This window comes from Pangasianodon hypophthalmus, chromosome 14 (genome assembly GCF_027358585.1).
Source record: "Pangasianodon hypophthalmus isolate fPanHyp1 chromosome 14, fPanHyp1.pri, whole genome shotgun sequence".
NCBI lineage: Eukaryota > Metazoa > Chordata > Actinopteri > Siluriformes > Pangasiidae > Pangasianodon > Pangasianodon hypophthalmus.
The window spans coordinates 8,751,670-8,765,682 of record NC_069723.1 but is presented as its reverse complement, the minus strand read 5'-3'; the positions used below and the strand labels follow the sequence as shown (position 1 = coordinate 8,765,682).

The 14,013-nt window shown below is 37.4% G+C and overlaps 1 protein-coding gene across 2 annotated transcripts in view; it reads left to right on the top strand.

Annotated features, from left to right (window-relative positions):
* drd2a (dopamine receptor D2a) overlaps positions 1-9,090 on the top strand; it is a 28,176-nt gene extending 19,086 nt beyond the window's left edge. For both annotated transcript variants that reach the window (XM_034310394.2, XM_034310393.2), the window contains exons 4-8: positions 2,862-2,998; positions 3,148-3,344; positions 4,080-4,160; positions 6,229-6,568; positions 8,104-9,090. In XM_034310394.2, coding sequence (XP_034166285.2) covers positions 2,862-2,998; positions 3,148-3,344; positions 4,080-4,160; positions 6,229-6,568; positions 8,104-8,291 — 943 coding nt within the window. In that variant the 3' untranslated portion in view covers positions 8,292-9,090. The remainder of the gene's footprint in view (positions 1-2,861; positions 2,999-3,147; positions 3,345-4,079; positions 4,161-6,228; positions 6,569-8,103) is intronic.
* Positions 9,091-14,013: the final 4,923 nt, after the last annotated feature.

The window sequence follows — 14,013 nt, the reverse complement described above, 5'->3', positions numbered from 1 at the left end:
GGCACATATTTGTATAAATCTAAGAAGAGTGAAGGAATGGCAAAAATGTGAGGACAGCAATGTACCATGGCTTTTACTGTTACTATTATACTGTTAATACCAATACTACACATCCAGTATAGCACCATATAAACAGTATATAGTCATGAGCCCATTAAGTATAGAGTATATGTAACATTGATCAAGAAACAACAATACATTTTTTTTTGGTACATGCAGATACTGATACCGAAATGAGTAATCTACTTAGTATTTATCAATCATGGGCATCATGAAACTAGCTCTGATTATGTTTCCCCTCTTTAAATAGCAACCATGAAAAGCACACAGTCTTGTGTCCACGCATACATACATACTTCTAGGTTCGTTCTTCCTGAAATTGATGAGTTGATTTTAAAAGAAGTGAATTAGCTAGCTACATCAGTTACCTTGGATCGAGTAAGAGAGCAGGTTCTTTTCCACTTTGGATTTTGGAAAAGCGCTTTTGTACAGCTGCAAGTAAAGTTCGTTTCATTGTCTTCATTGTGTCATAATCCCTCATTATCAAGGACCTATAGTGTTTGAAAAAACTATGTATTGAAAAAAAACTCCCCCAGCATTGTCTGTAGACATTTTTTCTCACCTAGTGTGCTGCTATCAACTTTATGTTTTATGTTTAAGGTGCTTGTTCCTTGCTTCTTGCTAAGATGCACATTACTTGTATTGTAGGAAGAAGCCGTAGCCTAGTAGTTCCTCTTGATATTTTCACAGATTGGATTTTGCAGTCTATTTTGCTGTGATTGCCATCATTATTCGTGAAATACGTCAATATCACTGTCGTTTTGTTCGCCTGTTTATTAGCACAACAGCATACTTTTACTAACCACCAAGGGACTAAATCTTCCTGCTGCAGGGTCATAAAACCCAGAAGAATTAAATATGCTATATACACTATATGGCCAAAAGTTTGTGGACACCTGACCATCACACCCATATGTGCTTGTTGAATGTCCCATTCCAGATTTAGTCCTCCCTTTGCTGTTATTATAACCTCCACTCTTCTGGGAAGGCTTTCCACTAGATTGTGGCTATGGGGATTTGCCCATTCAGCCACAAGAGCATTAGTGAGGTCAGACACTGATGTCAAGTGAGGAGGCCTGGGGTGCAGTCAACTTTCCAATTCATCCCAAAGGTGATCAATGGGGTTGAGGTCAGGGCTCTGTGCAGGCCACTCAAGTTCTTCCACACCAGCATCGGCAAACCATGTCTTCATGGAGCTCGCTTTGTGCACAGGCGCATTGTCATGCTGGAACAGGTTTGGGCACCTTATTTCCAGTTTAGGGAAATGTTAATGTTGTAATGAGCTGTGCTGCATTAGTAGTTTGCTTGTGCAACTTCACAATGCAGTCTGTCAGAGCTGCTAATATTAGCACACTCTAATTTTCCATGCAGTTTGAAGCTGCTGCAAATGACCATGACCAACCATCACCAACAGAGATGATGTTCTGCTGGAATACATTCATATTGCTTATAAAACAGTAACACTGATTCATCTATTAAACTGATGTGTTAAACAAAATAGTCGCCTAATATGTTCCCTGACCCTGTGTTTTTTGAGGACATAATGTATTTTTTGAGCATTCAAACCACTTTAATGTAGTCACATAACACATTTTCATATGGCAGAATAGGACCAATAGATAAACCTAATTAAAAATAAAATTAACTCCATGTTGCCAATAATGTGTGTTGTGCTTTTAGTCAACTCTCTTAATAACTCTGCTAAGAATCTGAATGGCTGAAACAAACACAGTGTCATTATTAAGTACTGTCATGGTATGTGAAAATGGAAACCCAAGGCACATATTCAGGCAATGCTTATTAGTGATGTATCAAAAATACAGCATATTGTATCATATCAAACTAGAATTTCGTTCCATATGATAGTAATTATCAAGTCAATAATTAAGTCAACAATGCAGGTAAATAGGAAATAATAAGAAACTTATTTAAGTGTTATTATTAGTTCCAGTGTGTTCTCCTCATATCCGTTTGGGTTTCTTCCTGGTTCTCTATTTTCCTCCCACCTTCAACAAACATGCCGGTAGGTCGATTGGCTAAGGTAAATTGTATAAATGAGTGTGTGAATTTGCATGTGCATGGTGTTCCATCCAGGGTGTATTCCTGCCTTATATCCAGTGCTTTCTGGATTGACTCAGGATCCACTGCAACCCTGACCTGGAAAAGATTAAGAACTAAAGAACTAAATGAATGAATGAATGAATGTTCAAGGAGCCTAACTGACTCTGAATGAGAGTGTGATATTTAGCAGACGCCATTACAGTCGAACTGACGCAGGTGATACGAGACTGAGTATGATTGCAATCACGGCCGTTTCTGAACTTTATTTTGTTGCTCTTTATTCTCTTTCTTTCTTTATCGGCCCTATAAGCCCCAAACAAAGCCAGAATCAAGATAACCAGCTTGGCCTCACCAAAAGATATCATTTAAATGATTTATACTTTATTTATTCTATGTATATTTATATATATTTATTTCTTATCCTGCATTCTTACAGAGGTCTAAGCGGCTGCTTATGTTGCCTATAGCTAGAAACCACCTTGACTGCAATATTGGTATTATTAAAACAGCATCCAAAGTATTTCAGGTCTGTGAGAAACATAATGTGTGCCTTTAATGTTCTTTCTAGTATGGTTAGTATTTTGCTTAATAGCTAGATCAATATTGTGACAATATGTGTCTCCAGAAAAGAAAACATTTAAAGAGGAAGTTTGGCTCATATACACTGATATAAATTAAATTTTGGAAAATGTAAAGGCAGTGTGGGAATTTTGTGCTTGACCAAACTATTCCTCCTCCAGGTATACAGCAGTTGCCATGCCAATGTTGTATAATACACGCTACAGCTCCAAGAGGAGAGTCACAGTCATGATCTCAGTAGTGTGGATCCTGTCCTTTGCCATTTCATGCCCCCTGCTGTTTGGACTCAATAACACAGGTAATTTTATGCTGCAGGCCTGCAAGGTCTAGTTTTATGTCAGCTATTATTATTTTGGATTTCAAAACAAGAGGAATGGAAGAGAAAAGGAAGAGAAAATCCTTCCTAACAGATTTTTACTGAATTTCAATTCTCCTCCGAACTTGCAGAGAGCCACAATGAAGCCATGTGTGTAATCGCGAACCCTGCCTTTGTAGTCTACTCGTCTGTTGTGTCCTTCTATGTACCCTTCATCATCACCCTGCTCGTATACGTGCAGATCTACGTAGTGCTGCGTAGACGGCGGAAACGTGTTAGCACAAAGCGCACGTACCCAAGCAGCAACATGGACATGGGTGCTTTGAAGGTAACGCTATCATTTTAAACAAACACGGAGGTAACTCGCACATCTAATGACTTGCTCTTTGACAATATGACAATAAAGAACTGATTTACAGTATATTTTATAAGGAAGCGCTTCAGAGGCACTTCAAAATATACTGTTGTCTGAATGAGATATACTGTGTATATACCACTAAGAGCAGCTTAGCCAGGATGATGCCTTTTAGACCATTTCTGTTACTCAGCCTATAGGGGCATAAAATAAATCAATACAAGCACTAGAGAAAATGAAAGCTGACCCATACCTCTCTATTGGCTGGACACCTGCTTAATCTGTAGTTTGTTTTTAACATTGCAGCATTCACACAAATCTTTTTTTTTTTTTTTTTTTTTTTTTATGGGGAACATGCTGCCCTTGTAAAAGTACATTTACCATTTACTTTTTTATTTACTTTTACTTTTTTGTCACCTGTTTCACAGCAATAAAGTTTCTCCTTTTTTCCAGCATTAGCAAACCAATATTTTTTTTGTTATCAGTGATGTCTCATCTAATCTTCCTGTGCCTCCTATAAAAGTCTCTTTCCACTGCGTTTCAAGGTCATTGTACTGAGTGTTTTGTTATGAATCTCAGGTGTAAAAAAAATCATGATGTTCTCAGAGTAACGTCAGCTGTAAGAGAAAGTGTTTGACATTGTCCACATTTTTGAACCATCAGTCAGTGACTAGTGACTGAATGCTCTTCTGTGCTCTTCTTTTTCAGAAATGCACTCACCCTGATGATGTGAAGCTGTGCACGGTCGCTGTGAAGTCCAATGGGAATTTCCCTGTTAATAACAAAAATGTGATGTATCAGATTTTACTTCCTTTGAAAAAAAATAAAAAACATGCCCCAAGGGATTTTTTTTTTTTTTTAACCCGGAAGCCACCAGTCCATTCCATTTACTTCCTGACGCTATCACTTTGGCTTTTTGGAGGTTAAGACTGTAAAGCAATTAGTTTTTTTGAGTTGTTTTGTGTAATGTACGTTTATTATGTTGCTTTGTATAAAAGTCAGTGTAGGGGAAGCTATGCTGTACTAAAAGTGCAGTGCACTACAGTGTAGTTAGAAAGAGATAGATTTATTCTTTCGAAAACCAAAAAGCAGAATATCAGCTTTAATATAAAATTATATATTTATCTATTTTGGGTGAACTGCATTTGAAATCACATCTCATTTTAGATAGGCGACTCCAGAATTATCGGTACTCTTCCAGAGAATGGGCAAAATGATATAAATAAAATAAAAATGTCAAATGTCCCCCATTTCACATAAAGTTTTTGACTTGTGATGCAGCTGCTTTCAGTTCCTTCTTGATATAGTACCTTTGGCCTTTTTTCATTATGTCTACAGTAAGTGAAATGCAAGGTGTAAGCAGGCTTAAAGTGAAAAAAAAAAAAAAAGTCCTGGTATGCCACCTTTTTGGCATGTTAGTGTTTGTGTCACTGGTTTCAGCAAACCTTAATGGTAAGGTTCGTAAGATTGAAGCTCTGATCTGCAAGAATACTACAGTGAAACTACCTGTGTTTGAGACATACAGTTAATTACTTCAATAAAGAAGAAAGAATTAAGAATACACAAATCACTGTACTGAATCATTCAGAAATTTTAAATAATCAGACAAAGTCAAAATCATAAAATTTAGTTTAATGTGCCATCAGTGCAGCTGAGCATTCCCTGGTATCATCTGGTCTGTTTGTGTATATGTGAGTATTTTTTAATCTTTCTCATTCTGAGGCAACATTACGTCATCTTCTGGTTTCATTCGGGAAATTGCACACCAGAAGCTTCCATTTTAACAACCATTTCAATCCACATGTAAAATGTGAACATTTGCAATGCATAGCATTTTAAGCTGTATCTTATTTTTCCCAATTATGTTCTTAATTCAAGCATAAACTCCACTGAAAGCCATTAAAATCACACAATTACACAATTGAAGTACTCCCAAATTATAGCAAGCTGTAATATCTTCTCTCCACCTTTACTGCAATATTTTGTAGATGTCAATTTGCTATAACTAAATTCTGGTGCATTCTTGCTTAGTAGTACAGTTGATCATACCATCAAAAATATTGAGCACACCATTTATTTAATTGAAATGGCCACATAAAATGGACATTGTGTAAAAAGGGTTGTGATTACTATATGATTCATTAAATATAGAGTCTGATACCAAAGATAACATTCTGTACTTTACCCAAATAGTTGTTGTTTTAAATCCATCATGCTGGATGTTCAGAGACTAAATGACAAATTGCCTAGTTATTTATAGACTGCACTGTACTTAAGTAGGACAGTTACTTAAATTAACACAGAGAGGAGAGAAATTGGATTAACCAACTATGATTGCAGTTGCATCATTAACACTGACATTTTCTTCTAAGAAAAACGGCTTAGGGTCTTTATAGTTAACTGTAATTTGGAAGCTCATGCTTTGAAGCTTGTGATCCTGATAGAGAGTACATTAATAATAGATTTAAAGAGTCACCCCATTTAAACCAGACAGTGAGCAGTTTTGAGCAGACTGGCTTGTTACCCATTTTAAAACAATATATATATATATATATATATCTTACCTTCTAAGAACTACTGGGAATAGTATGCAGCAGATTTCCTTACTCCGCACACTGATTAAAGTACTGCTCTGCTATGCTGAGGGCTCACTGTTACTATTCACTTCAGATCTAGAGTACCTTTCAGAATATTAATTGATCGTGAATGATTTGACAAATCACAAATATATGCTATTTCAAATCAGTTAATTCTATTACTAAAATATATTTTGCATTATGATGCTGCCTTTAAAAAAGTGAATGTCAGCACATTGTTAGAGCATTTCACCAACACAAATCTTCTCTTTTTCCTACAGGTTTTCATAAAGGAGGTGGCCAACAATGAAAATGAAAGCCAAATGGATGAAATCACAAACCTTAATCCTCCAAACCAGAGGACACTTCAGCAGACAGGTGAGAGTCAGCATGGGCTTCTGCTTGGTTCGAACCACAGTGAAATAGATACAGCACCCTCCGCTCCTGAGCTCAAGCCAACAAGGAACGGAAAGACCTACGACGCCTCCAAAATGGCTAAAGCATTTGAGACTCAGGTGTCTCCCAGTGGCAAAATGCAGACATCAGTGAAGTCCATTAGCAAGCGCAAAATCTCTCAGCAGAAAGAGAAGAAAGCTACTCAGATGTTGGCTATTGTGCTCGGTAAGCAAAGATTTTTTTAACTGCACAGCCAATGTTTAGAATAAAACAACCAGCAGATGATAGTTGGCAATAACATGCAGTCACATCCATAAATATTTGGAAATTGATAGTTGCTGTTATTTTAGCTGTCTACCACAGTATATTTGAGTTAAAATTAAATATGAGCTCAAAGTACAGACTCTCAGCTTTGATCTGAGGGTATTTATATCTAAATCGAGTGAATGTCGTAGGAATTACAGCACTTTATTTGTGTTGCCCCACCTTTTTAAGGGATGAAAAGCGATTGGACAAAACACCCTTGGTTCCAAATCCTTTGCAGCCAGTGACTGGCTGAGGTCTGGAGCCCATAGACATCACCAGACACTGGGTTTCTTCCCTGGTGATGCTCAGCCAGGCCTTTACTGCAGCTGTCTTCAGTTCCTGCTTGTCCTTGGGGTGTTCTGCTTTCAGTTTTGCCTTCAGCAATTGAAATGCAGCTCAGTTGGATTCAGGTTAGGTGACTGACTTGGCCATTCCACTTCCAGTGTGAAGCGCAGTCCAATGGGTTTTGAAGCATCTGAGCAGATAAAATAGCCCTATACCCTTCAGAATTCATCCTGCTGCTTTTTTCAGTAGTCACGTCATCAATAAATACAAGGGAACAAGTTCCATTGGCAGCCATACACACCCATGCCATAAGATGAGGTACACTTTGGATCATGAGTAGCTCCTTTCATTCTCCATACTCTTCTCTTCCCATCATCCTGGTACAAGTTCATCTTTGTCTCATCTGTCCATAGGATGTTGTACCACAGGCTCTTTTTTTGGACAAAATCTGGTCTTCTTGTTTTGAGGCTTACCAGGGGTTTACATGTTGTGGTAAACCCTCTGTATTTACTTTAGTGAAGGCTTCTCTTGATTGTTGATTTTGACACAGATATGCCAACCTCCTGAAGGGTGTTCTTGATCTGGCCAACTGTTGTAAAGGGTTTTTTTTTCTCTAGGATAAGAAGTCTTCTGTCATCTACCACAGTTGTTTTCCATGGTCTTCCAGACCTTTTGTTGTTCCTGAGCTCAGCTTGTACCAAATAGTTGATTTGGCCATACCTAATGTTTTTGCTATCTCACAGATAGGATTATCTAGCCTAATGATGGCTTGCTTCATTGACAGTGACAGCTCTTTGGACTTCATATTGAGAGTTAACTGCAACAGATTCCAGATGCAAATGCCACACTTGAAATCACCTATTTTTTATTTGCTTATGTGTAACCTGTCCATGGAACAGCTGAACAGCCAGTTTTCTCCAAATGAAAGCTGAAAGTCTACACTCCAATATACTGTGGCAAACAGCTAAAAATAAATAAATAAATAAATAAAAATAACTTTGTCAATGTCAAAATATTTATGGACCTGACTGTGTATAGTCCTTTCTCAACATTTTCACACAAATCTAAGAAAGTGCATCACATTAAAGGCTTCTAATCTGATAAACACCAGAACACCGAAATAAAGTTTTGCAAATAAAGTTTTTTTTATTGTTTCTCTCCCTTTTTAGGTGTGTTCATTATATGCTGGCTGCCGTTCTTCATCACACACATAATGAATACGTACTGTCACGTCCCTGCAGAACTCTACACAGCTTTTACCTGGCTCGGTTACGTCAACAGCGCCGTGAACCCCATCATATACACCACCTTCAATATTGAATTCCGCAAGGCTTTTATTAAGATCCTGCACTGCTGAGAGTGGAATTATCCATAAGTGAAGACAAACACAGCTCATCCACATGTGGCCTACATAAAGCTCCTTCCTGAAGACTGTTTTAAAAGGGAGCTAAACTTGAAGGAGATTACTGGGAATGACACGGATGTACATATGAAGTTGAAGATGTATTATAAAAGCAAGCAATTCTCCCAGTGTCATCTCATGCAACAGTAAGACATTTCTGGATAATTCCTAAGGAGGTGTCATTCAGTATAAGCTTCACAGTATTACTTTTGTTTATTAATTACACAATAAAGGTAAAGTAAACATCATTTAGATTATAATACTGCAGTCTTCATAGTGGTGGTAACATACAGCAGTGTAATATGCAGCAACAGTAAGAAGATTTTAATACACTAATGCAAGTGTTGATGCTCAGCTGACAACAAATTACATATATACATGTGTGTATAAAAGTAATATGCACAAGAACAAAAAGTGCTTTTTTTGAAAATAATATTGAGGAAATATTGATCCTCATAAACATGGTGGTGCTGTGCATTTTGGTCTCAGCTATCACTATCAAGACGCATTCAATCGCTGTAGCTTGATGATTGATGATTTGGTCTTTAGGGTCAAACTGATCCCATGAGAAATTTGTACTAAGTGCAATTTGGTTGGAGTTTGTTAAATTTCATATGAACGAAATCATAAGAAAAGGTACAAATGGTAACCATAACTCAAACTTTGGTGAATGGAGTGTGAGAGGAAAACACCACTCAAGATCATTAAACCAGTTTGCAAAAATTTTGTCACAAAATGACTGTGCAATTATAATGTAAGGTATATATATATATATATATATATATATATATATATATATATATTACTACTGTAATAAGCTGTTCATGTTTTTAATAAGATCCGTTGAATGTGATAAGCCTGCTTTGAAAAAATAGAGCATGTTATGTTGTACTATGACAAAACAGATACAAATATGGTCTGCAAAAAACTACATAAATAAATAAAATGTAATAATATAATAAAATATGGTAAAATTGAACCTTCCAGGAGCTGTTTACTTGATTCAGTAATAAAACTGAAATATGTGGGTTTCAGTTTTACAGGTGACCACAAAAAAAAGGCAAATGACATTCTAGACCTTAAGAATAAATGAAGTGGAAATGACTGTATAATTCTAATGTCACGAAATGAATAAAAAACCAATAGAGTTGGGTTACAATTATATCTGGTGATGAACCCAACAGTGTTTATCAGGCAATGTGGAACGAATCCAGTTGAAACAAACAGAAATTAACGTGAACCATTTTGTCCTTGTAGCTTCACTTAACTCAGCTGGATTTTTCCCATGGTGAGACTGGTGCCTGAGGGCACTCTCTAAATAATATGGCATGAAGCAGCTTGATGTGCATGCGTGCACTTTGGATACCACAGTGTCATTAGCCTCATGGCAACCATCTGTGGAGTGAGACGGCTGGGGACCTGAGGCACTGCGCCCTGCTTACAGCACTAGCACACACCAACTGAGAGCTTCCGACTGCGTAAAGGATATAAGGTCTAACAGTCAGACTGGCATTGAAAAAAAGTCCCACACACATTATACACTCACTAGCCACTTTATTAGGAACACCTGTACCCTTGCTCATTCATGCAAATCATGTGGCAGCAGCTTAATGCATAAATTCATGCAGATATAAGTCAGAGCTTTAGTTAATGTTCACACCAGCATCAGAATAAGGACAAAAATGCGATCTCAGTGACTTTGTCCGTGGCATGGTTGTTGGTACTGGACAGGCTGACGAATATTTCAGAAACTGCTTCTCTCTGACGATCTTCTCCATGGACAAAACGGTCCCCAGTGTTTACACAGAATGGTGCAAAAAAACTAACAGATGAAGACTGGAAAATCATTGCCTGGTCTTTTTTTTTCAATCTTTAGCTGTCTAGTTTTGGAAAGCCTATACCCACTGTAGCCTCAGATTCCTGTTCTTGGCTGACAGGAGTGGAACCAAATGTGGTCTTCTGCTGTTGCAGCCCATCTGCTTCAAGGTTTGATGTGTGTTCTGAGATGCTTTTCTGCTCAACATGGTGGTAAAGAGTGGTTATTTGGATTACCCAAGACTTTCCGTCAGCTCAAACCAGTCCAGCTATTTTCCTGTGACCCCTCCTAATCCACAAGAAGTTTCTGCCTGTATAGATACTGTGCTGTAAATCAAATCCAGAGCCATCCATTTTTTTCTTCTGAGGCCTTGAGAAAATAAAGGAAAATTGCTATTACAAATCTTTTTAGTTCCTGTTTGTGTTGTCAGGCTAATGTTTGTTTTTTTGTAAGAATGACATGACAGACAGGATTTGGTGCATCAACCACAGTCAGTTAGGAGTAAGGTCTCTTGAGCAGGATAAGCACTGCATTCGGGCTTTGATCCACTATTAGGAGGTGAGCCGAATAAATATAGGAATTCTGTGAAGAAGCTGACAGCTTCCCACTCCAAATGCAACAGGGGAACCTTATTCATAAAGAAGGGTAATATGTTGTGTGTAGTTAGCTGGAACATACTTTCAACAAAAGTTGCTCATGCATCAGATACTTGGGTCAGGCACAAAACAATTATAATTTGAGAGGCAGAGGCTGGCCAGGAAAAATCCTTCTCATGGTGATATTTTGACATTTTTTGATTTATAGGTTTTCCTGAACAGAAATATGTTTCTTTCTTGCACCAGAAGTACAGTTCAGGCATTTTAAAGGCTGCTTACCCTCTCGTGTCTCACACTGACTGTCTAAAAGCAACTACTATTTATTGATTTTATTATCATTTCAGTGCTCTGCGATGGACTGGTGTTCCATCCAGGGTGCATTCCCTGTAATATGCAATAAATAAGATATACAAATTGTAACACTGTTCACTTTCACATGGGTGCTGAAATACATCATCTAAATTTCCCATATTTTTATTAGGTCAATTAAATATGTCTGCTTTGTATCAGTGCAGAGTGGGTAATCACTTTTCTCTGTTTTGATGATTTGATGGCACAGGACTATCTGATTACAAACAGAATGGATTAAGCTCATGTCTGTTTTGCTATGCCATCCAACAACTTGATCAAACTTTGACAATGACTGTGTGGGAGAAAAGCACACTTACCTAGCAAGGCTTTAGACATCTTTAGGCAGGCTGACTGTTTTTATCACAGTGTTTTTAACTGGCTTCTTACCTGGCAGAAAACCAGAATTCACCTGCAGTGACTTCCAATGGGTTTTCCCAGACTGTCACATAAATACTATGTTTAAGCAAACTTTGTTTGGCCACCTTAAAGAAACTCATACATTAGAATAGAAACAGTAGTAGTAATAGTACGATAAACACCAAACAACTGTTACACAACTGTGCAGAAATAAAATATCAAGCTGAATATCAACAAGCTGTCTTGAGGAGCTTGATAGCAGTGGGTTAAATATCAGAACATATGCATGATGTTCTTTTGGTGAAACATCATTAAATGTAATCGTGTTAAATAAAATTACATCTAACAGCCTGTGATGTGACAGAATGACTTTGAGACATTTATCAAATACAGCACTTTGGTGAGTCCTACAATATAACACACCATGTTTTTCTTCTATCAAGATTTTTGATATTATTTTTATTTTATTACTGATATGAATTGGCAGCAGTCTGGCTGGCCGTTTGAAACTTTCCTGAGGAACACACAGTCCTGTATTACAAAGTCTAAAGCATAGGTTTGACTAGAATGATTTACTGCAAATCCTAGCCAAGTGGTTTAGTATGATGGTGTTGAGGCCAAGAGTAGCTGCTAGCAGAGTGGGGAATGAGTGAGCCATGACTGATAAAGGGACGAGTTGAAAATTACTGCTTTGGCCTGCGGACACTTCAAATCACTCTCTTCAACGTAATAGCAAATGGAAGGTTGGATGTAATGAAAGATTTCGCCACTCCTTATACACCTTTCAAAAGCTCTAGACTTTCCAATTGGAAAGAATCCGAAAGAGGCCAGTCAGGCAGAAAATTACACTGATCCAAGTGCAGCTACAGCAGGTACCAGATGGGAGGGGATCAAATGCATTGTTTGGAGATATTACTGTTGGTGTTAGATGCATGACCAGAAAAAAAATCATGTTTTATCCCAAAAGCATTGAGTGATGATAAGATAAGATAAACTTTATTGATCCCACAGTGGGGAAATTCACTTATCACAGCTGAATCCCTTCATAATTTCTAAATACTGGTTGCTGCTGAGCCAGAAAATTTAGGCATGTATAGATAGAGGCAAGTTCAGAGGCATAGTCAACTGCTGAAAGAATAGTAAACCTTTTATGGGACCTTTCACCTGAAAATGTGTTTTTCTAGAGAGAAATGAAAATACAATTGATGTTTTTTACCCTATAAAATGAATTTTCAAAAACCAGTCTCTAGATTTAGAAGAATTATCAATCAATGTTGTTTGGTGATTTCTCCTAAAAACACCGCATTCATTTCTCATATGAGCGCAGATTTCTTTTTACCACTTCGTTCTTATTATTTCAAAGCATATGCTTCCAAAAGCCTGTTAAGAGTGAAATTTCTTGGAAACTTCTAGAAAGTTCTGTAGCTCCTCTAAAAGCTCTTTCCTTGGTTTGGATTCTGTTCCACGTGTAAGTGTTTTGAGAAATGAATATGTTTCAGCACAGATACAAACCCAGTCATGACGCTTAAATAGAACAAGTTAAATTTTGAAATATAATGGTGTGGCTTCTAAGCTTTAGGTGCTTTTACTTTAGCAATCCAAGTTTCACCAAGCAAGCAGCTGCTTTCGATCTATATACACAATATAGCTATTGAAGCAGTAATTTGCTATTTACAAAACAGGAGTGCATTTCTGTACAATTTACAGTACAATACAATACAATTGACAATAAGTATTTGGATAGTAATTTTGCCTCTGTACACCATAACAATGGATTTGAAATGAAGCAATCAAGATGTGATTGAAGTGTAGAGTCTCATCTTTAATTCAAGGGGTTTAACAAAAAAAAAATTGCATTAACTGTTTAGGAATTACAGCCCTGTCCCTCTGAGACTGATGAGCAGTTTCATGGCCAGATGTGGCCTGTTTCCTCATTATTTCATGACAAATTAAGGAGATGAGATAAAAGGTCTGGAGTTGATTCCAAGCATTGAATTTGCATTTGGTAGCTGTTCATGGGAACTCTCAATATGCAGTCCAAAGAGCTTTTGATGCAAGTGAAGAAGGCCATCATTATGCTGAAAAAAAAAAACAAAACAGACCTATCAGAGAGATAGCAGAAACTTTAGGAGGGCCAAATCAACAATTTGGTACATTCTTAAAAAGAAGGAATGCTCTGGCGAGCTCAGCAACACCGAAAGGCCTGGAAGGCCATGGAAGACAACTAAAGTGGATGATTGCAGAATTCTTTCCTTGGTGATGAAAAACCCCTTTACAACATCTAGCCAAGTCAAGAAAACTCTTGAGGAGGTAGGCGTATCATTGTCAAAGTCTACAATCAAGAGACGCCTTCATGAATAAATACAGATGGTTTACCTCAAGATGCAAACCACTGGTAACATTCAAGAACAGAAAGGCCAAATTAGATTTTTGCTAAAAAAAAAAAAAATTCAAAAAAAAAAAAATCCTGATCAGCTCTGATGCAAGATTAACTTGTATCAGAATGACAGGAAGGGCTCATGATCCAAAGCATACCGCACCATCTGTCAAACATGTG